This window comes from Pteropus medius, unplaced genomic scaffold (assembly GCF_902729225.1).
Source record: "Pteropus medius unplaced genomic scaffold, Ma_sr-lr_union100, whole genome shotgun sequence".
Classification (NCBI taxonomy): Eukaryota; Metazoa; Chordata; class Mammalia; order Chiroptera; family Pteropodidae; genus Pteropus; species Pteropus medius.
Window position 1 is genome coordinate 2547587 of NW_024351733.1, and position 27370 is coordinate 2574956.

Genomic DNA, 27370 nt, shown 5'->3' on the forward strand with positions numbered 1-27370 from the left:
GAGAAAAAGGTAATGTGCATATTTTCATTTCTGAATATTGATCAATACTATTGATTGAAAAATGCTAAAGACTTGTTAATCTGTGCAACACCTGGTCTGTCCACATAACTTCAATAATATAAATATAAGAATAAAGCTTTCCCCACCCTCTAGTGTATATCTTGCCAGCAAATGCATTTGAACAAAATTAGAGCCTTGTTTGTGTTTTTTCATCATGTTTGTACAGGAATTTCCAATAAAAATAAATTACTTTTGAGCATATTTGTTTGGACAACAACAACATAGTTCTATTTGATTGATAGTGGACAGAATTTTCATTAAGTTTAACAGAAAAAAATACCACAATCGAATCATTCACCTTCTTGTTTCAAAGGAAAACAGAAAATTAGATGCAATGAACTCTACACGAATGTTCACTATGAATATTTTAACCATTAAATACATTATCAAGAATCGTGTCAGCATGACATTCTAATATAGCAGCTTTACAAAAACATGTAATCTAATCTAGGAATAATGTGGTCTTCTCTAAATCAGCTTCAAATATATTCTAGGGTGATGTTCCTCATTATTTTTCTCCATGTTACTTTTTTACGTGATAATTACATTTAATTGAAAATACAAATACTATCAAAATAGATAAAATAGTTTAATAATTAAACTATAACAAATAAGCTTATTTTTCCCAAGGAAAAGAACTACAATAACAAAATACTTGATTTATTATTTTCACAATTTAAACATGTATACAATTTGCCCAATTTTGTATATTTTCTACTATTTAGGTCTCCGCATGCTCTATAGTGTCTAAGTACTTTAGTGAGAAAAAAAGACAATACTGAGTAGTGAGAATCTCTCTGGAATAAGATCATAATCTGTAGCCTGGTCCTGGGTCTGATACCTGAAGATGACTTAGACAAGTAATTTAAGGTCGTAATTCCTCATCTTTTTTATAACCTCTTGATTGTGGTATGATTGACATATTTAATGTATACACTTGATGATATTGGAGATAAGTATGCATCCATGAAACCACACTGTCATCTAGGCCATAAACATATCCATCACCACCAGTTTCTCATCTTTAAGATGGTGATAGTAATACATTTTTTTTGCTAACCTTATACATCTGTGTGAGTCTCAAATGAGATAATATCTGATGGCACTTTATAAACTATATAAGAGTAAGGTATTATCACATTAAGATTATTGTAATAATTCTCTTAGCATAATATAAATAATATCTTGGCCTGTTTGACACAATCAAGTTTTCAATATGATAAATACCATTCCTGGTTTGAACAAAGCATCATAACAGGAGAGATGAGTAGGCGGACACTTAACTTATTGCCAAATCTGGAATGTATTATAAATGTTCAGATTGATACTCTTCCTTTTTTTTTTCTTTTATGACTTTCACATTGAAAATATATTACTCTAAATGTAAAATACAAAGCTAATCTTATATGTTTGTCTTTACTGATTAAAACATCTAAAATGTGTATTAAAAAGGGCAAATTGAGTTTTAAGTTTTATTGATTTATACCTTTCTTTAATCCACAAAAGATTTGAGACAGTGTATAAGAAGGTTTCAAACTATAAAATGAAATATTAATAGAAAAATGGAACCAAGGGAGATATAAACTAAAGTTTTTATATCAAGGCCAAGGATAAGAATAAAGAACATATATATGGAAAAAAAGATGGTGTAGAGTGGGAGTTCTGAGGAAATGCCTCCAAACCATGACAGTTCTTATTAACCTTTTATTTTGAATGTCAAAACAAAATTAGAGCTATTTCCAGCTATTTCCCTAAAATATTTTTGTTGTAATAATTCTAAATTGTCCTCACTTGAGTATTTGTCCCAGTTTTTATAAAAGACATCATGTTCATAGGGCAAACTAGATTAAGTAAACTAGATCTATAGAACTTTTAATGACCCTTCTCCCTTGATGTTTTCATGGTATACTTTGATCTACTCAAAACTAATATGTAGAAAAATACCATTTAAAAAAACTATGAAATGATACTAGAAGAGTTCGATAACATTACTTAAGAAGTGATGAATAATTACTTATGATTCTGGATATAGTTTGTGCACTATGCATGGCTATATCCATAAGTAACTTTATTAGTATCTACTTGAGCAAATAATGTAGTGAATTACATTTATCTTAGTAGGTAAACTGAGATAACTATATTTAAAAATATTGCATTTGAATAATTAAAATATAGCACTGGGAAAGGCTATTTTATTCGTTCTTTCACTCTTAATTTAAAAAGTCCAGATAAAATACTTGTTTGGGTAAGATTATATAATTTATTTTCCAAATGAATATAGCACTTTTCTGATTAAAACTGTATATTTTTTATTTTAGAAATACATTTAAAATGATGAAAGAAAACAAAAAGAATTAAAATTACCAATAATCTCATTTCTAAGAGATCATACTTAACACTCCTTTGGATATTCATCTCGTCTGAGTCTAACATGCCTCTACATTTAGAAATCTCCCTCCTATGTAGATTCTTCTATTCCTCTTGTTCTCTTCTTGTGTGAAGGAAACATATTTTCGCCATGTCAGATACACAAAGTGGTTCATGATCATTGTCTCTGCTCCTTATCAGCCAAAAGTCCTTGAATTTGTTCAGGTGGTAGGCAATTGGACAATATGCTGATCTTTGTAGAACACAATGAAGTACTTATGTAGTTACTTTATTTTGGGAACTGGGGTGCAATTTGATTTTTATTTTTTTCTTTTTTAAAAAATTTATTGTGGTGGTTGGTTAATAAAATTATACAGGCTTCAAGTGTACGATTCAATAATGCACTATCTGTATATTGCATTGTGCGTTTAGCACCCAAAGTTGACTCTCCTCTGTCACCATATATTTGAACCCCTTTACCCTACCCATCTCCCTCTTCCCCCCTTTCCCTCTGGTAACCACTAAACCGTCGTCTGTGTCTATGAGTTTTTGTTTATCTTCTTCATTTGTTGCTTTCGGTTTTATATCCCACATATGAGTGTAATAATATGGTTCTCAACTTTTTCTGTCTGACTTATTTTGCTTAGCATGATTATCTCAAGATCTGTCCATGTTGTCACAAATGGCAGTATTTTTATCTTTTCTTATGGCTGAGTAATATTACATTGCATATATATACATATATATATACACACACACACCACAATTTTATTAGCTGAAAAAATAAGTTATTTTTAAGTTGCTTAGAAATGTGAAATTCAATTTTCATACTGCAAAAGAAATCAAACCATAAACACAGGCACACATGTCTACCATAAAAACAAGTGGTCACACAAACCCGAATGAACTGCCTCACATTTTTGTTGTCAACGAGTATTTGTTTGTTCCTTGTTCAGTCATCCAGAAACTTTCTTTAGCAGGAATAGATGGAAACAGTTGCAGTGACTTCTCTTTTTTGAAAATTGGGATGGCATTTGCCCATCTCTGTGTTAACACAATTCCTCAAAGACCACTGACAGCAGAGTTGGGCTGCATTGTACAAGTTCTCTCATTTCCCTGGAATATAATTAGTCTGGGGCCAGAGACTGTAGCTCATTTAGAATAGCAAAGTGCTCTTTTAAAATTCCCTCACCTATTTTGGGCTCATTTTCCTTATACTGTTATGCCTTTTCCAGTCTGATGAACATTCTCCTTGACAGAGCAGACAAGCACAGGAGCTGAGCAGTTCTGTTTTCTGTGTCATCTGTATCCCTAACCTTCCCTCTTCAGCCCCAATCAGTGAACTTATGTCTATCAGGTTCTTCTTTCTCCAAATGTAAGTGAAAAGGCCCTAAATGTTATTTTTAACATTATCACAAATCTCAATTTCTGGCTAAGCTTTTCCTCACTGTTTATAGACTTCTGTATCATTCTTTTTAATATTTGTCCTCAGTTATATGTCCCTTATTTCATTCTATGTTCATACACTTTTACAATTTGAGCTCATTTAAGGATCCCTATATGGTGACATGCATCTTATTATACGCTACCCTTTTTAAAAAATAGTCATCGGGATTATTTGCTATTATGTTGTCAAAATTTTATTCTTGAAAGTCTCACAAGCCTCTTGAGCCATTTTTTTTCTTTTAAAATTTAAGATCATGGGATCACTACATTTTTTCCCTCCTTAATCTAATAAACATACCACACCACACATAGACACATACTTTCCTGAAAGAAAACAACACTTTACTTGTCTTACAGGTTATCCAAATTGATCATCGTGTATGGGAATGAAAGGGTAAATAGTATAATAGCCGTGATGGTTCACTGAATCTGTTCTCATATAATCTGATTTGTCTTCTGAACCCTTTTAAAATTCTGTCTGCAAATAACTGAGGTTTGGCAATCAGCCTCTCAGTTGTTTTCTTGCATAAGAAACATTTATATGTACTATGTGAAGTGGAAGAGAAAGAATTTAAGTTTGCTAGATATCTTCATTGTTAACATGGCTAAGGTAGGGTTTAAGTGAAGAGAGAAATACTTGAAAGTATGTTCATATTTTTTAATAGGAGTAAAATTTGTATAAGATGAAACAGATTTATTTGGGAGAAGAGGAAGAGTTTATTCTTACATAAAATTTGAACCTGTAAAATTAAGTTCATCATTTCAGTCAAGATATTTTGTGTCATATTCAGATTGTTTTTTCATGCTTTCTTGTATGATAGTCATACTCTATGACTATCAAGTATATACGGAAGTATAGAACAATCTCTAGAGCTGGGAAATACATCAATAGTGTGTTCAATTTACATTTGTCAAGTGATTCTACTGATAAAGCCAACACCTTAATAAAACGATCATTCCCATCACCTCATGCCACCATCCAGTCAATTCCTACCCCTATAGGTACATACTGTTCTGATTTCCGTTACCATAGATCAGTTTCGTCTGTTCTTGAATTCATATAAATGAATGTATTTTGATCAAATACTACTGTTAAAAATTATTTGTCCATATTGTGAGTATATTAGTAGTTTATTCCTTTTTATTCCAATCTATAAAATATACCACAATTGGTTCTGTTGATAGGCATTCAGGCTGTTTTCAGCTTAGGGATATTATAAAAAAAGAAGCTATGAGTATTTGTGTACAAGTCTTTGTAACCACAGGTTTTCATTTTGGGGAGATAAATACCGAGGAGTGGAATGGCTTGATCAAAGGTTTCTAAGATACTGCAAAACAAGTTTCTAAAGTAATTGTGCCATTTTACAGTCCCATCAGTGATGGTGAAGAGCTCCATTTGCTCTACATCCTCACCAACATTCGATTTTAGCAGTCCTTTTAATTCTTGTCATTTTATGGGATATTAAATTGTATCTTGTTGTGGTTTTAGTTCATAGCACTCTGATGATTAACAATATTGAACACCTTTTCATGTAATCCTTGATCATTCATAAACAGAAATTATATCTGTTCAAGATGGTACCCTTCTTATTGGGTAGAATTAATATTATTTATTATTGGTATAACTTGGAAATTGAGAATGACATAAATTTTCCTACTTTGTTTCCTTTTATTTTATATGAAGACTCTTGCAAAGCAGGGTTGCTGCTTGGGCAGCAGTGAATTGACTTTGTAAAAGCACTACCCCATGGCCATCCTGTCATTAATATGAAGCGTTAAACTTTTAATTGTCTTTGACCAGCTGCTGAAGATAGTCTCTTCAGAGCCATCAACACTAATTGGTTGATTAGAAGTTTACTCGGTATTTAAAAATACATTCATATAATTAATATTATTTTTATCACATGTACTATGCTCATTCATTTAGTCAGTCAACACACTTTTATTGATTAACATGGTGGAAAACTCGAAGATAAAGAAGACAATGTTCCTGCGCTAAAGATATTCATAAACTTCCAATGAAAATAAGGATGTTTCATTTTATAGAACTATGAAAAACATCATAAAGTAGACACAGTTGATGTGCAGTAGGATTTTACAAGATGGATAACTGCTAGTTGAAAATGTATTTATAAGAGAGAGTATTGGGGATACGTCTTCATTTATCCACCTAACAAATGTGTTTTGAGCACTACTGTGTAGCAAGCACTTTGCTAGGCACTAGAGTGAGATTAAAAGTAATAATTCCTGCCTTGTGAATCTCATAATCTAGTGGATCAGAATGGAAGGATTACAGAAGTAGAAATGAGGGCATTCATAATGGAGGTGAGGGAATGGGCAAAGATCTGGAGAATGGCCAAGGTATCACTGTGGGTTGTACAGTCATCCTGTAGTGTGGATGAAGAATTGGAGAGGCATTTTGAGAAGCCTAGAAAGGTTTCTCTCAAGAATGGTATGAGATTCTGAATGTTATCTAAGCTCTTTGGACTTCGTGAGGCAAGTACTGAGTATTCAGTAGGAAAGTTTGAGCAGGAAATTCACCACCAGAACCATCTATCAGGAGGTTTAATCTGGAAAGAATATGTAGACCGTTTTGGCATGAGAAAGGTTGAGAGAAAACATTTAGGAAGATGTATTACTAACAAAGGTGAAGTATAGTGAACAATCAGACTGGGGAGAAAGCAATGTTGGAATCAACTGGGCAAGAGGTATAGCAGTAGGACTTGGATTGGGGACAAGAAAAGGATAAAACACAGATGAACTGGTGGTATCCAGCCTGGTAAGTAGGAAAATAAAGATGTCATTTAAATAGTGAAGTCAACAAGGGAGACCAGCTTCAGAATCATATCAGTGTTGGCACGAAAAAAATTTTTTTTAAGGTTTAAGTCAAATAGAAATGTGTTGAAATGCTAGGCAGTAGTTAAGAAGGATGCGTCACTAGAGGTAAAAATATTTAGAAAACATTAACATTTGATAATCGAATCTTTTCTTCTAAACAAATTAGATTTATAAGGAAGTCAAAACCACTAAAGTTGGTTTTCATCTCTTTTCTACAACTGTCTCTGATCCCTTAAGGATTCATATGGGTAATCCTGGAAGTTTTAACAGAAGATTTAAGTTCTCTAGCTGTTTTATTCTTAGACTCCTCTGGTTTGTAGTTTAATAAGCACAAGTTATTGACATTGTAAAAACGTGCTAATAATAGAATCCATTCATTTTCCTGATTTGTCTGATATCTAGGGGATATGCTCAGTCAACAAGAAGACATGATTTTTTTTTTTAAAATCATCTTTCCTTCTTATCTAATTCCATGAAGGAGAAGAGCATTACCATATAACAGATAATGAGTTGGAAAGTAAGAAAGCTCATCTCAGAAATTAAAGCTTAAAAAAAGAATAGCTTGTGTTTAATGTCTGTGTAACTTGGCAAGAGGGACATAAAAGGCTTAGTGATGCCCAGCATGTGCTTAGAGGTGGATTTTTAGTTGATGTCTTGGGAGGGTACTGTAATCTAAGCTAAATGCTTAAAATCAATTAATTGATAATGGACACAGAGATCTGTTTTTATCCTTTTTTATCTTATTTCTGGGCCTTTCTATTCTCAGGAGCCTCAGAAACTAAACCTTACCTTGATAACTTTTTATTTGTGGAAAGAGATTTTTGTAAAGCACACTTATTTTTTAACACATCTTTTCCATGCTAGAATGTTGTATGTATTTCAGAATTTTCCTTTTGAATCTTTCTCAAATCAGAAACCATTCAAGAGTATTGTGATATCTTGCCTAGTTTTATGCTCAATTTATCAACAAATATTTCTTGAGCAATTATTGTGGTAAGCAGTGTCCAGTAGTGCCTGATAATGTAAGATATGGGAAAAAAATGTCACTCATGCATTTATAATCTTAATTACCTCAACCTCTGTCTGTCTTCTTAGATCATCTCGTCAATCCTAGATATATATATATATATATATATATATATATATACACACAATTTTACACACCATCACCCAATTAATTGATGCATCTTGTTTGCATAATATCTGCATAGCTGCATTAAAATACAGCATTGCATAGTTATTTGCTTGCTATGCTCTCCTCCATTTAGTAGAGTATTCACAAGAAAATACAAGCTTATTTATCACGGCAAAGGCCTTAGATATAGAGTAGTTATCTAAATATTTGTTAGAGTGAATCACATTGAAGGGAATACTTACCTGCATTGAACAATTTACCTATATTAAACAGTCGTTTAGAGATTATGCCATAGCTAAAGCATATAGAATTTCTTTAAGTACAGAAGAGAAGGAGTTTGTTAAGGAACGAGTTTAATTTCTGGTCTTTTAAAGAACAACATGAATATATTTTTAAATTATCTTTGTCCATTGATTTTTTAGTGGTGTGTGGGTAGAAGTTAGGATGGGTAGATATCACCTGCTTCATTTTCTAAATGTTCTGGGGAACCATATTGCCCCTCAACTTTCTACATTATGTGCATCGTGAGATTGATTGATCTCTTTGCCAGCAAATGAAAATGTAGCATTCTAAAGATATAGCAAGAGTCAATAATGACATTACTCCTCTCACTTTCTTTCCTTTTTTTTTTTTTTTTTTAGGCAAGGCAACTCTTGGTTGACCTCACAGATTGCAAAGACCTTGTCAGTTTACAATCCCTTGTTTTTTTATTTTTTACGCCTACAGCACCTGGTCTTCCTAGATGGTCTCCCATCCAAGTACTAACCAGGCCTGACCCTGCTTAGCTTCCGAGATTAGATGGGATTGGGCTTGTTCAGGGTGGCATGGCCGTAGACCTATCACTTTCTTATGTAGCAATTGTCTTGCAAATATTCAGGAATCCCCAAAATATGTGTAGATTATGAATGTTACCTTTGAAGTTATTTATAATGATTTCAATGAACATGGAGAATCCAACCACATTCAGAGCCAAATCCACCTCACAAATCTTTAAACTTTGCCAAAAATGATCTGTTATATTTTCAATTGTAATTTTCTCTCTGAGGTTCAGTCCAGTATCTCCAACTGCCCAATTGATATCCTTTCCTTCACCCACATCTCCAGTGAAAAACTATATCCTATCTGTTTACCTCCCAAATATCACTTGGTTCCATCCACTTTTCTCTATTTTTATCATTGTCACCCCTATCCATACTACCATCTCTCCTCACCTTAACTGCATCGATATCTCTTATTTGGTCTCACTACATCTACTTAAGAGCTTGTCTAATCCATTCCTTCTACCGCAGCCAACGTTGACCAGCACCTACCCTAGTGCCTGGCTGAATAGGCACTCAGTAAATAGTTGTTTAGTCAACGAATGACTTACTGGGTGAAAATATTAATAAGCATGGCAATTACCAATATGGAACTATAGTTTTTCACAGCCGATTAAACCTTTTAATCAAACATTTCCAGTCCTTAATCAATTCCATTTACACATCATCTTGCTTTTTAAAAACAATATTGTTGCTTTTTCGATACACTCACCACATACTTTCCATCCACCAACTGGCTTTTGAATAAATATTTGAAAAAATGATATAACAGCTCTAGAAAGAAGAATAAGGAATTTGAAAATTATCTTAAATATTCTGTCTAAAGAGCCAGTGTTTTTTGGTTGTGTGTGGTCTGAGCTATGGTGAAATATTTCGCGTTTTCAAAATCATCCTAGTAATTACATAGAAAGAATTTTATGCCCGAAGTTATGTGTTATATTACCAGGATCACTTAATAAGAAAGCAAGGATGGTCATAGACAAGTTTCTCCTTTTGATCAGAGAAAGGACAATTTGTTTTCTTAACACATCTAAGTAAATGGAGAGAAAAACAACTCTTTAATGTTCCCAGGTTGTTCTCCTGAAGTTCTAATGAATGATTTAGAAGCCAAGAAGGATTGAATAAATCTGTGAACTTAAAGAGGCCTCACATTGATTTTAACAAAGTAAAGCCCATTAACTTCACAAAGTTTTGTACTTTATAACAACAGTTGTCTTTAAAGAAGGAGCTACTAGTTCAAATGCTTTCAGAGAATGGTAGAATACATGCATGCTCCACCAAAAGGCATTCGAATTATTAAAATTCTAAGGCCAAACATGTCTGAGGACAGATTTAACTTGTAGCCTTCAGTTTCAGATCACCAAAGTCAGAGATTTAACATATATACTCCCCTCCTCTTCAAATCTCTGCTTGAAACTGAGAAATATGTTTTTTTTCTCTTTTATGCTTGAGGCGTTATTTTGGAGGGCAAAGAAAAGAGAAAAAAAGCCTGAGAAAACCTTACAAACCACAAGTAGTACTTAAAGCACTTTATGATGAATTCATTTGCTATATACATTAATAGTAGTGATAATAATGAATGTACATACATACATATGTGTGTGTGTGTGTACACACACATATATATATATCATTGATGTGGATGAGATAAATGCATGCAAATGAAATTTTATTGTAATTTGATATTAGGTAAATGTCCCATTTAAAGAATTGCTACTGTACAAAATTTTTCTTTAGTTCATTGGCACAATGTTTGCTTAAGAAAGGAATGCTTTAATTCTAGTTTCAGGAGGAATTATCATTATTCTTTTATGGCAGCCATTATCAGCAACAGATGGAGAATTATAGCAATGAGCATATCTCCTATTATACCACACAGGAAAAAGAGGGTAGTAGAAAAACTCTAACAAGACTCTCCTCCTATTTTCAATTCCTATAATGAACTAACAGAAAAAATGGTTTCAGCATTATTATTAGTGGGACACAATAAATGTTTACTTAAATGCAAATAAAATGAGACCAGGAGAAAGAATAGGCTAAAAAGTACATTTTATTTTTTTTATCATTTGTGGAGGCTGATGCTCTCTGATGTGATTTAGTTTGCTAATTAGTGATAAAAGATCCTTGTGTCCTTAGACAAAAGTTGAATCTGAGATACATTTCATATTTGGAGACATATTTTAGGGTCAAGAGAAGAAAAAACTCCTCCAGTATTACCTAATTGCTGGAAAATCTTATACATATGTGAATGCTACCAATGAATAACACTAAATAGAAATATTTTGTAAATACTTATGCAAAGGAAGGGCACTCAGCTCTCCCTGGGCTTTTAAAAGGCCCAGTAGAAGAGGAAACATTAATCTGAGCATTACAGATGAGTAATGACTTTGAGCTACAAAATTTAGCAGAGCAGTCAATGAAGTAGAAAGCCACTTAGTTTGACTGTGAATTGGGCCTAAGGTTGAAAGTAGGGAGCAGCAGAAGAGCAGGCTGCAAATGCAGAGGGAAGAACAGGCCCTTTCAACCTTCCCTGGTAGGCTAATGTTTGAACTTTATCTTGTAGTTAATAGGAAGGCATCATTCTTGATCTCCTCATTCTGGACTCTTGACCTTGGCCTTGATTCTTACCTCCTATAACTTTCATTCTTTACTCAAAAATGGCTATTTCTCTAAGCCATTTTTCACTTTTTTTTCGATCTTTTCTGTTTTTTTATACACTATTTTTTCCACTCTTTTCACTCTCTTATTCTTTTTAACTCCTGGATTTCCCAAATTTCAGCCATCCGTCAATCCTTGTCACTATCCTCATGAGACGCTCTCACATGGTCATCAGGTCTTCTACCAGGACAGAATCATCCGGTCTATGAATGATCCTTTTACTGAGTCTGCTATATGCTTTGGGCATTCAGCCTTGTGTGTTACTTCCTTACAAAAAGTCATCATCTGATAAGAGTTGAAAAATACTTTCTGGAGCATATTGAAAACTCTGAAGGTAGGAGCGACTATATAGTCTAAGGATTAACATGAGAGGCAAACTTATTTAATTTATCTTTGAGAACAGGACCAGAGATTGTTTTTCAGACTCTTGCTTGAATTCAAGGAACTGACAAAGATAATCAATGGAAATGATCTTAAGAAGGACAGAAAGAGTAGCGTGGTAGGTAACAGATGTGTGTAATATTTTTATGTAATTGTAAAATTTTGTCTGGCAGTTTCACAAGTCTTATTAGGTTCATATTATATATTTTCACTTGACCAATGAGTAAACTGAGTCAAAGATAATCTGTCTCAAAATAAATTAACAAAATTATAAGGAAATCACAGGATCAAAACCATGACACATCTGCTTATTCAATGAAGGTTTCTTTTTCTCACTTCTGTTTTTCTTAGTCTTTTGTTTTTAATTCTATTAAATTTATTGGGGTGCCATTGGTTAATAAAATTATGCAGGTTTCAAGTGTACAGTTTCATAATATATCATCTGTATATTGCATTGTGAATTCAACACCCAAAGTCAAAACCCCTTCTGTCACCATATATTTGACCTCTTTACCCTTTTCTATCCACCCGCTTTCCCTCTGGTAACCACTAAACTGTTGTCTGTGTCTATGAGTTTTTATCCCAATCACTTTTTATCTCTTCTATTTTCTACTCTACCTAGTTTGGGATATTTTGCCAATTATTTATCTCCTATATAGCTTATACAATTTATCATTGTACAATTTTTCATAACTGCTTCTTAGCTTATTCTTTTTCTTCATCACATTTTATTTTCTATTTGTGTTTTCATACTGTTTTGAAAATTTTTGAAAATACACGTCTTAAATTTCTGCAGTGTTTTCATATAAAACGTATTGGGATTTTTGTTCTCATATCATTCCCTATATAAAAACATTGTAGTTCTTTCTTGCCTATAATTCTTCTTCCTTTCCCTCAATTTGACCAGACTTGAAAGACTTGGATATGTGCCATTTTCTATAATTTAGGAACATTTCTCTATTTAAAAATCATACAAGAAGTTGAGAATAATGCAGTGATTCTAAAACATGTCCATTTTACTCACTTGCCCCCTCCTATCTCCCACCTACCCTTTCTTTAATAGCTATCTATTTTGGATACCTTTGTCCCCTGACCCCCAGAGGTTGTGATTTGGTCTGCTTAGGGTGGACTTCTGGACTTTTATCTTTTGAAACAGCTCCCTAGGGGAGTCTGATATGTAGTGCTTATTAAGAATGATGCTTTAATATTGTAATCTAAACACAATAAGCTTTCTAACTATGATAAATAATCCAGTAGATTTAATTATGATTTTCTTTCTGTCTGAAACTTAGATGTTAATTGCCAGAGAAATAGATATGGATGCCTATGAAAACGGAACATTAATATGATATCAAAGCTTGGAAATTTCACCAGTAGTGATAAATTTAGTACTTCAAATATTTAAATGCTTTAGAATTAAAATTAATTCATTTTTCACTAAGTGAATAAAGTTGATTGAGGTTTTACATTTAATTTCGTGAGTCAAATTTTATCTTCTTTGGGTTCAGAGGCTGTCTGTAAAACACCATGTATACATTTTTACTTCCTGTTTTGATTCATTATTTTGCTGTCTTATGCTTTGTTACTGAAAACACTCCTCAAGTAGATCATACACTGTAAATACTTCTGATTACAAAATCTTCTCACACAAATGCAATAGACTATTTAATGAGCTCTTCTTCACAAAATTAAAAAAAAAATCTGAAGACCCTGATTTGAGACTTCATATAAATGAAATTTAGATCTAACAATTTTAAAGCATTGCTTCATTCTTAGCAATTCAATTCTATCTCTTATCTGAGAAATAGAAATAATAAAACCTTTGTCTATTTTACAGTCGGGTTGTAAAAGTCACTGTAGACATCAGCCTTGAAGTAGAAGGGCCAAAATCAAAAATACAAAGCAAAGGAGCTAAGATAAAAATTCTGAAGCAGCTTTAGTTTATAGCAATGTAAACCAGCAACAGGAATTCTTTGATTACTTAACAAAGATTCAGAAGGCATTTACTCTATCATCTTACTACTACTCAATGTGTTGTTCCTGAATCTGCATTATCAGCATCCCCTTGAAGCTTGTTAGAAGTAGAGAATTTGGGGCCGTCCACAGACCTATTTAATCAGAATTAATAGTTTACCAAGATCCCTAGGTGATTTTTGTACATGTTCAAGTTTGAGATGCACCACTATAGCATATACCTAATAGATGTACCATGTATTTTAATAGTTCTGGGTATTGGACACCAGTGAGGGTACAAATTAGTCATAATTTTTTTCCTCTAACTGCTTCTCTGACCTTTGTTTTAGGCAAAGATTTCCCATTTCAGCAGTCATTCATGATTGCATGATCTAGCTAGTTTCAAACCCTATTGATTCTACCTTAATAGTTTATGTTACCTCCAGCCTTTCCTTCCTGGTAGACTGTAAAACTCTAGTTGTAGCCCCAGTTCCTATCTCTCAGACTCCTATCCTAGTTGTTTTACCTGTGTCCTTGTCTTAACATTAGCCTAAACTCTGCCTCATAATTATATAGAAGCAGAGCTTTAGCTCTGACACTCCTGTACTTAAAACTGAAGTTATTTTCTGTTGCCTCCCAATGAATTGAAACTTTCTTAAAAAACAAAAAGTTCTCTCTGCTCCAACCCAATATACACCCTGGGCTGAACCCTTCCCTAAACTACCATCTTTATACAGTGACATAGAGCCCAAGTGCGTACTCCTAATCAGAACATGGAAATTGCACATTATACGCCTTACCTTCTGCCATCTCCTCTCCCTCTGGACCTTTCATGTGCCCATGGCCTACCCATTCATTAAATTCCAAATTGCCCCCAGAGGTCTCTCTTGTTCATCTTTCCCTGAGATCATCCCTCTTCTCATCTGTCATATATTGAACACCTTGCTTTCTCTATCCTACTGTATATAGGTGGTATAACAAATTAGCCCCTGCAACAGTGTTTATGTACTGCCTAAAACCTAGAAAATTGTACTTATCTTTTTTTAATCTTTAGGATACCCAATGATAAGTATTAGTACTAATGATACCATGGCAATAATGAGACTGAACTTCTTCAATCTTCCCTCCTCTTCTTCTCCTCAACTTTCTTTGAATATAGACTCACGCATTCACTCAACAGATACTTATTGAAATCTCTCATGCACCAAATATTGATTGTACTAAGCATTAGTCCTACTCAGTGATGAATAGGTCATAGTCCCTAACCTCAAGGAATTTATAGTATAGCAGGAATATAGACACAGTTTGTTATGAATGGGTATACCTGTTACTAAAAATGACTGACTTATGAAACAATGATCTGAATAGGTGGTAAAGAGTGAGGTGTAAGTAATGGAGCAAAGTCAACTAACTAGTTGGAAGGAAATATCACATGTTTACTAGAGCATATATCATGCATATTTAAGAGCATATGGTCAAGAAAGCTTAACTGCATAGTTTCATATTCATTGCAAGGTACCGTGTCCCTGGAATAATGGCTTGTTATCTTTTTTTTTTTTTTTTGCTGATTTATGGAGTCTTTTAACTGCTAAAGTTATACTACCAAAAGTTCTAGTATTCAAAATATTACATAATAGTAGTTTAAAAATACCAAGAAGTTTACGTGAAATCAGAGTTTAAAAGAGATTTGACCTAGTCTCAGAAGACATACATTCATTCCTTTATTTGGCAAGCATGTTCTGAGATTTACTGTGTACTTGATATTGGGTCAAGGGACAGAGGAATAGATAATTAGATAATGAGAATCACATTTATCAGGAAAGTATTCTGCATACTGACTTTATCCCATTAATACATAAAGATTTGTGAGTCCTTTAGATTTAAATATGGTAGGTATCTCAAGTTCTCATATTACTTCATTTTTTAAACTTCAGATTTAGGAATGGGTTATTGCCTTAAAAACTCTAGTTTAACCTTTTTATAAAAAAAAAAGTAGAGTGCCATTTTTATTAAATGATCAAAAGCGTTTTTGTTTTTATGTTTATTTGCTTTTAATAATCTCTTTTTTAACGAAACTGTTTTTACATTCTTCTCTTAAAATTTAATTTAGGATAAAAAGTCGAAGATATTTAAGTTTGACATCATCAATGAATAACTCATGAAAAGGTTCTGGTGGCTATAGATTATTTGTTAAATTTATTGCTGTACTTTAGGGATTTCTTGATAAGCTGCCCCTAATAGCAATTATTTCTCAGTTTTATAATGCAAAATACATTGATGGAAACAGAATTTGAAAGAAATTTTCTTCAAGTATAGTAATGAATTTTTAAGTATGTCTAGAGGTGTTTTCCTTAATATTGTGAGTAAACTATGTATGTTCTTTTTCGCCTCTCATATCAACTGTCATTAGAAATCCAAATACTTTATTCACATTTAAATTTTACAGAACTTCATAGACTATTAAACATGGAGCATCCTTGTGGGGACAAGAAATCGAATTTGCTCTTGAGAAGGTTTCCAGCTAATTGATTTGTAGGACATTATAACATCCTCTAGCTGACAAGCTTTACAAATATAAAAAACTAGAGCTGAACTGAGAGAGTTCTTTTTTTACTGACACATAAAAGGTGTCTTTCTGTCTTGTTTCCTTTGGATATAGGCATGTCAGTTTCATAGAGAAACTTTCACATGGAGCTTTTTTATTTCTTTCTCTCCCAGCAGAACAGCATGTGGTAGCACATTGTTTAATCTTTTCCCAAGTAAAAGGACATGGGGCTTCATTTTTGTTTTGCTTTTTTGGTATCTTACAGGAGCTCCAGGATGGCGCTGGGCAGCGGCAAATTGTTGTCAGAGTATTGAATGCAACTGGGGAAGAGATAATTCAACAATCCTCAAAAACAGATGCCAGTATTCTACAAGAAAAATTGGGAAGCCTGAATCTGCGGTGGCAGGAGGTCTGCAAACAGCTGGCAGAAAGAAAAAAGAGGTAAGGTGACAGATGAAATAGGAATTCTAAAATTTAGCAAAACTATTTAAACTGTCCTTTAAAAAAAATTTTATGAAACATTATAACCAAGAGCGAAGACACTAACATTAAGGAAACCGTCAGCAGTTAATCGATAGCAATAATGAATTTTTTCTTCCTTTTTCTCATATACGGAAATGTATAGCTGTTGCTACTTAAGTAGGCAGTGCTTTTCTACTATTTTAAACTTTTGTTTGTTTTAAAAATCACATGATTATTTAAATATAAATGTCTTCATTACATTCCAACTTTAACACACTGAGTCTCAATTATTTTTTTAAAGATGAGAAAAGGAAATTATAAAGGACTATTTTGTAGGAAAGACTGCTCCTTGGCTAGATTTTTTAACAATTACAAATGTGACCGCGATGCTGAAAAACATGATAGTAATGTTTACCTGATAGTTCTACTGCATTTGTTAGTACATTCTTGAAGAGGGACTTGGGCCAAAAATGTTCAAATCTAAAGGGGAAAACAAAATCGCAGAAAGGTTATTGTTGAATTCAATCATCATTTAACTTTCTCTTAGAATGCACTGAAAATACAGAAAGCCAAATATCTGCTGCTGCAGTTGGGAGGCATAGATATTTTTATAAATGGGATTTTCTTTTACGCTTCCAGTTGTTGGTGCTAATGTTTCCTGTTTCATAAGGGAGAACTTGGCCAGCCTTTATTTACCAAATGAGACTATTGTTGTAAACAATGAAAACTCAGTTTTATTGCCAAGCTCTTGCTTCCTACCTATTATCTACATAATAAGTGGATTTTAATATTCAGAAAGCTAAAACAACTCTTTGATGAATGTCTTTGGTGAGGATGTATTAGACAGGTTTTGGAATTATGCCCATTGTCTTTGTACACCTCCTCTTGAGCCTTTGCTCATGTTGCATTATTCAGAAAGTAGATAAAATTCATATTCCTGTACAAAATGGATGCATTGGTTGACCTACTGCACACACACACACGCACACACTTTTTACACACACAAATCTTGCTAAAGTTAAAAATTAATAGCGTCATCTAAAAAACATCTTTATTTTATATATTGGTTTTAAAAATATCGAAATTTATATATAGGTAACAAAATAAAAGACCCAAACTTTGTATTTAAACTGCTTCCTTAGGAAAGTTATATACTTTTTCCCAAGTTAAAATCCTATTAAATCCACAACTATTCCATTATTTAAATAACTGATGTTTTTACTATGAACAGGTTGAAACCTGTATGTCATTTTTAGACTAGACTCGATCTAGTCTAAAATAATATGTTAGGAAATGAGAAAGTTAAGAGAAATTGAATAAATGCTACAAAAATAAATATCTTGAATTCATAAAGTGGATTAAATTGATTGAAGGATTATTTTGTTTTATTATATATAAAATATTATTTTTCACTTTTAAATATCTTACTCATATAGTATTTGAATAGAGTATGTTAATATTCTCTGATAATTTTCACCTGAATTTTTAAAATCATGTTATGTTTTTGACTTCTAAATGCAAATTAGAACTTATAAATGAAGATAAAGCAATATGCCTGCTTTGTCAGATAAGCTCTAAAATTTTAGATCCTTCTAAATTTATAAGAAAGTGGTATATGCTGACTCTGTTGTGAAATATTGCACAAATTGTAGGTTAATTTCAGCTGGGGATTTGGCTGTAATTGGGTAGAAAAATTTCTCCCACTTAAACATTTTGACCTACATTAAATATTGCACTTTTGTGCTTTAAAAAGTCAGATCAGCTTCCTTCAGTTTTTTTTTTAACTTAGCTTTTAAAGTTGTCAACTTCATGCTACATTTTAAAAATAAATGTTAGCATATTTAAATTTCTACTGAGATCAGTTTTGTGGCACACTTCCTCAGGATTTTTGTATCATTTGAATTTTATGAAATTTTAAAAAGTAATAAAATATACTCACAGCTATTTCCTAGCACCCAGCAGCAAATAACATAAAAATAAACATTTTATAAACAATATTTTGACCTTACAATTGTGAGAACACTGTAATTATGAAACTATTATTAATCAGTGGCATGCTTTCAGTACAACCCAAGTAGAAGTTAGAAGGAAATAGAAGTTTAGTCGTACAGGTGAAAAATAAGATGACTATTTGAGTTAACAAGAGTATTCTTAGTTTGCAGTAGGCTTTAAATACAGCTGCTGGAAGTATTTAATGTTTCTTAGTCCACATATGCATATGAAAGAAAGTATGTAATTTAAGCAAAAAAAAATCTATAAAACCTATTCATAGCCTTATGGTTATGTAATCTCTTTGAAAATACAAGATATCAGAAATATGAGAAGAAAGTTCTCAGAAAAATTCAAATAGCAGTGGACATCCATTAAGGTTAGTCTACGTTAGAAGTAAATGGAGTATAAAATATAGTCAATTAGCTGTGCAATTTAAGATAGAAAATTCACTATTGCCTCAATTATGCAGCAGAGGATCTGGATAACATCTATAGGTTTAATCCTGGTAGTAATACGTTTAATGATGGCTTAGCCACCAAAATGGTCTTTGTAAATGAAGAAAATGCAAATGAAAACCTATAGGCCATAAAAGGGAAGTCATAGGTTAAAACAAAGCAAGCCTCTGTATGAAGATTTTTAAGCCCTGGTCCATTGATAGAATTCAAAGAGTGCCATGACCTTTAATGAGGACAAAACATTGCTTCTTTGTTTTCACTAACCTCTAATGGAAATCGAGCATTCCCTTCCATTTTGAATATAGGCAACAAACCAGAGTAATACTAGCATTACCTGTAAAATCACAGATATTTTCATATTAGAATTTCTACAGATATCCCAAAATATTGTTCATGCTTATCACTACTTCAAAACTGCAGTAGTTATTGGACCTGCCACAAGATTTTATTAATGTGTTACTAGTAAACAAGCACATGTATTAGACTCACACATGTGCTTTTCTAATAGTTTTTTAACTGTATTTCAATACAGTTGGCTTCCTTTGGAGTCCTTTGTATATTATATTCTGGACTTTAAAATGTTATTCCGAGAAGGAGTCCCAGGCTTTACCAGATTGCCAGTGGGGTCCTTGGCATAAAAGTGATCTTAACTATTTCTAGCCAGCTGTTTTGTCTGCTCAGTCCTATTCTTGCGTACTGTGGTTTTGGTACTTTTGATGGTGCAGTTGCCATCTTCATACACTCCTTTTTTTCTGGAGAATTCTAGTAGGTGTACCAGTCAAGAGAATGTGGGTAGGCAGGCCTTATGTTGGATTGCTGACAATATAAGAAAGGGTATTTTATTTAGAATAATGTCAGTTGACAAAAGATTGAATAGAAGAGAAAAGCAAGGTGATGGGAACTGGAATCTGTAAATTGAGGAATCTCTGAATCATAACCCATAGCAATAAAAAATGATCTCAAGAGATTATCTCTCCTCTTCCCTTTAGACAGATGTGCTATTGCATCCTCCATTTCACAGATATGGCAGTTATTGTATTAACATATATCGAGGAATAACAGTTTTAATTTAAATGTTACATGATTGAGAATATTGCTTGACATTTTTCCCAACATTTTTAGTGAACAATATCAAACATCTAGAAAAGTTGAAAAAAGTAACATAATTAATACCCATATATCCTCCTGTCCTTCTCCTAATTTCCTAGATTCAACAATTAAGATTTTATCATATACGCTTTTTCTTCCTAGTTATTATTCCCATTTGAATCTTTCTCTTCCTTCCTCTCCCTACTTCCCTCATGTCTGCCTTTCTCTAACACAGGAAATAACACATATACAATTTTTTTTTGTTTTAACATTTTCAAGTAAGTTATAAACACTCTTATACTTCATCCCTAAATACTTCAGTATGCATCTTCTTAGAATAGCAGCATTCCATATATAACCAAATTGTTTATCATGCTCAAGAAAGCTAAACATAATACTATAGTATTACTTAATATCCTGCCCATATCCAAATTTCTCCAATAGTTCAAAAATGTCTTTTATGTCTTTTTTAAACTTTTTTTTATACCTATATCCCATTATATTTCATGCACTGTATTTGGTTTTGTAGGGGAGTAAAAAAGTTTTTTCTCTACCATCTCAGGTTTAGTTTCAGAGCCTGCAAGTTAAACTGACAAAAAAACACATTAATAGGAGAAAAGCCATACAAATTTTATCTGATGTTAATATTTTTGTGTGGCATGAGGGGCTTCATGGAATAGAAGTGTGAACCTCAGCGAAGTGGTAGGCCTTAGAGCTTACATGCCATTTTAACAAATAGCAATAAACTGTAGGGAAGGAACAAGACCAAGGAAGAGAAGTTTGAGCTTCTAGGGGTGATGTACTGTGGGAAGGTAAATATGGTATATGGGAAAACTGATGGAATATAAGGGATATTTCAGTAAGATTTCTTCATGCAGATTCAAGGCAATGCTCTCTGTAGTGATAAAAGTAGTCTCCTATTCATGGTACAGGAAAGGGTGGAACGGGTTACCTTCACAAAGAGAAATTTATATCCTGCCCTTAGATAGAAAGAAGGAGTAGTAAAGAATTTTCCTACATTTGCTGTTGCTCAGTTGCCTTCAGCTCAAAATAATCCTTATGCCGAAGTGGCATATTTTGGAGTAGCATTTTCTGATCCCCTTCGGTTATTATGTTTCTTCAGTCCCTTTTATTCTAAAATAGCCCTCACACCTCCTTTTATTTTGTACTGATACTGACATTTGAAAGAGTCCAATATCCTCAAAAAAATTTAATCTCAACTTTCTGGATTTATCTTATATTTTTCTTTCATGGTATCCTTTAACTTGTTCTCTCTATTCTCTATATTTCTTGTAAGCTGGAGGTTGGGTCTAGATGAGACTTTAAAATGCAAGTCAAGTGTTTTTGGCAAGAATACTTCATATAGGACACTGTGTACTTCATATCACATCAGGAGATGCATAATATGAGGTAGTCACACTGTAAATGCTGCCAAGGTTGATCACTTGGTTAGTGTGGTGACTATCAAGTCTTGAATTGTAAAGTAATATTTTTTTCTTTGAAATTAATAAGACATCTTAATGGCTTTAATATTCGTTGGTGATTCTTCCCTAACTTGGTTATTACATTGAGGTTGCATAATGGTGATTCTTCTAATTCTAACATGATCCTGCAATCTGATTTCTTCTTAAACACACACACGAAACATGTTTTTTTCTTTCTTAGGTGTCAATATGCATTCTTATTTATTTAATATGTTATAATGAATTACAGTTATTATTCTTGTTGATGATCACTTTTACCAGTGGGAGCTTGTTCAGGCTTCCTTCTTAAATGTCCCAGTCTCACGTTGTACTTTCCTAGCCCCAAGTTTGGATTGACTATTTATTTCTCCAATGGTCTTTGGTTTCATTTAGTGGTAATATAAAAACCAAGATCTGGGCAGTAACCTCTTCTCAAAGGAATACTGCCACCTTTCTGGCAAGAAGTCCTAAGGGACAAAATGTTTCCACATTACTGTTGCAAGCAGTAAAAATCACTTTTAGAATACATCCAAATTCACGGTAAGGCTAGGCATATTAAAAGCCCTTATGTATAAGAGCTCATGTAAAATCAGTAACTTCCTATTCATTTCAATGCTTCTACTTCTGAATTTTTGAAACAAAGTTTAGTGTATACAGTCTACAATAGTTTTTTTAAATGTTTATTTTATATTGGTTTCAGGTATAGAGTGCATTGGTTAGACATTTATATAGTTTTTGAAGTGATCCCCCCATTACCCTATCACCCCTCTGTCTCTACATTCAACCATTACAATACTATTGACATATTCCCTGTGTTGTACTCTACATCCCATGACTATTTTGGAAGTACTAATTTGTACTTCATCCCCTTTACCTTTTTCTCGCAGTCCCCTAACCTCCCTCCCTTCTGGCAATCACCAGATTATCCTCGGTATCTGTGAGTCTGTTTTAGTTAGTTTGTTCCTTTTGTTCCTTACATTCTGCATATAAGTGAAATCATATGGTATTTATCTTTCTCTGTGTGACTTATTTCACTCAGCATAATACACTCTAGGTCCATCCATATTGTCGTAAATGGTAGTATATCATATTTTATGGCTGAGTAATATTCCATTGTATATATGGAACATGACTTCTTTATCCAACAATCTATTGATGGGCACTTCGGTTGCTTCCTTATCTTGGCTATTGTGATTTATTGATGACAGCCATTCTGACAGGTGTAAGGTAATATTTCATTGTGGTTTTAATTTGCATTTCTTGATAATTAGTGATCTTGAGCATCTTTTCATATATCTATTGGCTATCTGTATTTTCTCTTTGGACAAATACCTATTCAGATCTTCTGTCCATTTTTTATTTGGATTGTTTTTTGTTGTTGAGTTGTACGATTTCTTTATAAATTTTGGATATTAACCCCTTGTGTGATATATCATAAACAAATACCTTTGGTTGGTTTCCTTTGCTGTGAAAATTTTTTTTTAGTTTGATGTAATCCCATTTGTTTATTTTTCTTGTTTCTCTTGTCTGAAGAAGTACGTCAGAAAAGAAATTTACTAATAGCACTATCAGAGAGTTTACTGCCTGTGTTTTCTTCTGGGAGTTTTCTGGTGTTGGATCTTACATTTAAGTCTTTAATCTATTTTGAGTTTATCCTTATATATGGTTTAAGAATGTGGTACAGTTTTATTTTATGTTTTGCATGTATTTGTCCAGTTTTCCCAGCACCATTTGCTGAAGAGACCATCTTTATCCCCATTGTATATTCTTGCCTTCTTTCTCATAGATTAAGTGACCATATAGGTGTGGATTTATTTCTGGGCTATCTATTCTGTTCCATTGACTTATATTTCTGGTTTTTTTGTTTGTTTGTTTTTTGACAGTACCATGCTGTTTTGATTACTATAGACTTGTAGTGTAGTTTGATATCAGATAGTGTGATACCTCCTACTTTGTTCTTGTATTTCAAGGTTGTTCTTGTATTTCAAAAATTTGTTCTTGTATCATATTGTTCTTGTATTGTATTGTTCTTGTACAAGAACAAAAACTTTGTTCTTGTATTTCAAAATTTTATCTATCTATCTATCTTTTATGGTTCCATATAAAATTTTGAATTATTTGTTCTAGTTCTGTGAAAAATGCCATTGGTATTTTTATAGGGATTGTATTGAATCTATAGATTGCTTTCAGTAGTATAGCCATTTTAATGATATTGATTCTTCCTACCCATGAGAACGGTATATGCTTCCATTTTCTTGTATTTTCTTCAATTTATTTTTTCAATGACATAAATTTCCTAAAAGAAGTCTTTTACCTCCTTGGTTAATTTGATTCCTAGATATTTTGTTCTTTTTGATACAATTGTAAATGGGATTGTTTTCTTGATTCATCTTTCCGATAGTTCATCATCGGTGTATAAAAATGCAACCAACTTCTGAATATGAATTTTGTATCCTGCTACTTTACTGAATTCATTTATTATTCTACTTAGCTGGCTTTTTTTTTTTTAGGTGAATCTTTAGGATTCTCTATATATGATATCACGTCATGCAAATAATGGCAATTTTACTTCTTCTTCTTCAATTCGGATGCCTTTTATTTCTCTTTCTTTTCTGATTGATGTAGCCAGCACTTCCAATAATATGATGAATAGGAGTGGTGAAAGGGAATCTTTGTCTTGTTCCTGATCTTACGGAAAACGATTTTAGCCTTTCCCCATCGAATATGATGTTAGCTGTAGGTCATATTGGCCTTAATTTCATGGAGGTATATTTTCTCTTTTCCTACTTTGCTGACATTTTTTTTAAATCATAAATGGATGCTAAATTTTGTCGAATGCTTTTTCTGAATCTAACATTATGATCATCTGAGTTTTACCTTTCAATTTATTAATGTGGTATATCACATTAATTGATTTGCAGATATTAAACCAAACTTGCATCTCAGGAATAAATCCAACTCGATCATGGTGTATGATCTTTTTAATGTATTTCTGAATTTGGTTGGCTAGTATTTTGTTGATTTTTACAACAATGTTCATCAGAGATATTGATCTATAGTTTTCTTTTTCTGTAATGTCTTTGTCTGGTTTTAGAATCAAGGTAATGGTGGCCTCATAAAAAAAGTTAGGGAGCCTTCCCTCCTCTTGAATTTTTGGAATAGTTTGACAATAGGTGTTAATTCTTTGATTGTTTGGTAAAATTCACCTCTGAAGCCATTTAGTCCAGGACTTTTGATTTTTGGTAGTTTTTAAATTACCGATTCAATTTAATTGGTGGTAATCGATCAGTTAAGATTTTTTTGTTTCTTCTTGACTCACTCTTGGGAGAGTGTATGTTTCTAGGAATGTATCCATTTCTTCCAAATTGTCCAATTTGTTGGCATATAATTATTCGTAGTATTTTCTTACAATCTTTTGAATTTCAGTGGGGTCCATAGTTCTCCTCTTTTACTTCTGATTTTATTTATATGGATCCTCTCTCTTTTTTTCTTGAAGAGTCTGGCTAAAGACTTATCGATTTTGTTTATCCTTTCAAAGAACCAGCTATTGGTTTCATTGATCTCTTATATTGTTTTTCTAGACTCTATTGCATTTATTTCCACTCTTATCTTTATTATTTTCTTTCTTATATGCAATTTAAGTTGTGCTTGCTGTTCTTTTTCTAGTTCTTTTTAGTGTAAGGATAGATTGTTTATTTGAAATTTTTCTTGTTTCTTGAAGCAAGCTTGTATTGCTATGAATTTCTCTCTTAGGATTGCTTTTGCTGAGTCTCATAGATTTTGAGTCATGTTTTCATTTATATTTGCCTCTAGGAATCTTTTGATTTCTTCCTTGATCTCATTGTTAACCCATTTATTCTTTAGTAGCATGTTATTTAGCTTCCACGTGTTTGTGTCTTTTCCAGTTTTTTTCTTATAGCTGATTTCCGATCACAATATTCTATTGTGATCAGAGAAGATGCTTGATATGACTTCAGTCTTCTTGAATTTATTGAGACTTGTTTTGTGTCCTAATATGTGGTCTATCCTGGAATATGTTCTATATGCACTTGGGAAAAATGTATATTCTGGCGCTTTGGGGTGAAATGCTCTGAAAATATCAATTAAATCCATCTGGTCTAGTGTGTCATTTAAGGCTTGTGTTCCCTTGTTGATTTTCTTTCTGGAAGATCTGTCCATTGGTGTCAATGGGTTGTTAAAGTCTCCAAATCTCAGTATATTACTGTTGATTTCTTCCTTTATGTTGGTCAATAATTGCTTTATATATGTAGGTGCTCCTATTTTTCTGTTGAAAAATCAGCTGACATTCTTATGGGAGTACCCTTGTGAGTAGCTAACTGCCTTTCTTTTGCTGCTTTTAAGATTTCCTCTTTATCTTTAACCTTTGGAACTTTTGTTATGATGTGTCTTGGTGTGGGTCTGTTTGGGTTCCTCTTGTTTGGGACTCTTAGCATTTCCTGGACTCCTAAATCTAATTCCTTTGTCAGGTTAAGGAAGTTTTCTGTCATTGTTCTTTCAGATAGGTTCTCAATCACTTGCTCTCTCTTCTTCTTCTTCTGGTACCCCTATGATGTCAATGTTGGTACACTAGATATTGTCCCAAAGGTCTCAAATTTTCCTCATTTTTTTATTCTTTTTTTTTTTTTTTTAGCTGTTTCGATTGGGTATTTTCTGCTATCTTGTCTTCTAACTCGCTGATTCGATCCTCTGCTTCATCTAATCTGTTGATTGCTTGGGGCTGCTTTGTAGGAGCTACAAAGTGATCCACAGACAGATGCTGCCTGTGCTGGATCTAGAGGCAAGTGGGAGAGACCATGCTGCAAGCTGAGTTCTGGTTACCCCAAGTACTGAGTCTGGGGTGGTTTAGCAAAAGGACAAGTGCACCTGAAGGCCAAGGCTTCCTGCCAGCTGTCCTTAAGACTCCGCAGCTGGAAGAGCCTTTGTGTGGTACATGAGCTGGGTGGTGTAGGGACTCAGGGACTCACCAGGGTATAGTAAGCAGATTTCTCCTACTCAGTGCAGAAACAATTTTCATGCAAGTGCTGAATCTGTGGTTCTTGTAAAAATGTCAAATTGCAGTGAAGCCAGCCACTGCCTGCCTCGTGTTCACAGACATTCAAGATCTGCTCAAGAAAAATCTGTAGTTCGGGGTGGGGTTTGTTGCCCACCACCAAAAGTCTCCTAGGATGCATGGGCCATGCACAGGTCATGTGAGCTGAGGGCTTTGGCCTGCAAGGAATGCACAGCCACATGGAGAGGCAGGGCAGGGCTGGCGGCCTGGCAACAAGTCCCTGCCACAGGCAACTTGTGAGCTGTGTGGTACGGGGTCTCAGGGAGACACATGATGGAACAAGCTGATGCTGTCAGACCAATACGGCATCAGAATTGCTGCCAGTGCTGAGTCCGCAGGCTCCCGCAAAAAGTCACAGATCACAGCAAGGCCAGCTGCCATTTGTATCGGGCCCGCAGACTCCCATGATCCACTTAAGGGATACTGCAGCTTGTACTGGCACCAGTGGTCCACCACCAAATGTCTCCCCTGAAATGCATAGGCTATGAGCCCTCCTGTTGCCTGGGAAAAATGCATGGCCCCATGGAGGGGCAGGGCAGGCCAGGTGCTCTGCAATGGGCCCTGCACAGGCCATTTGTGGGTTGGGTTGGGCTGGGCAGGGTCTCAGGGAGACACACGGTAGAGCTGGCTGATCTCA

General features: G+C 33.6%; 1 protein-coding gene and 1 pseudogene across 1 annotated transcript in view; one reads left to right on the forward strand and one right to left on the reverse strand.

Moving 5' to 3' along the window:
* The window catches only part of DMD (dystrophin), a 1897222-nt gene that overhangs the window by 1123484 nt on the left and 746368 nt on the right, over positions 1–27370 (forward strand). The window contains 1 exon segment of the mRNA XM_039846417.1: positions 16467–16642. Coding sequence (XP_039702351.1) covers positions 16467–16642 — 176 coding nt within the window.
* On the reverse strand, positions 8564–8682 carry LOC120589040 (uncharacterized; annotated as a pseudogene).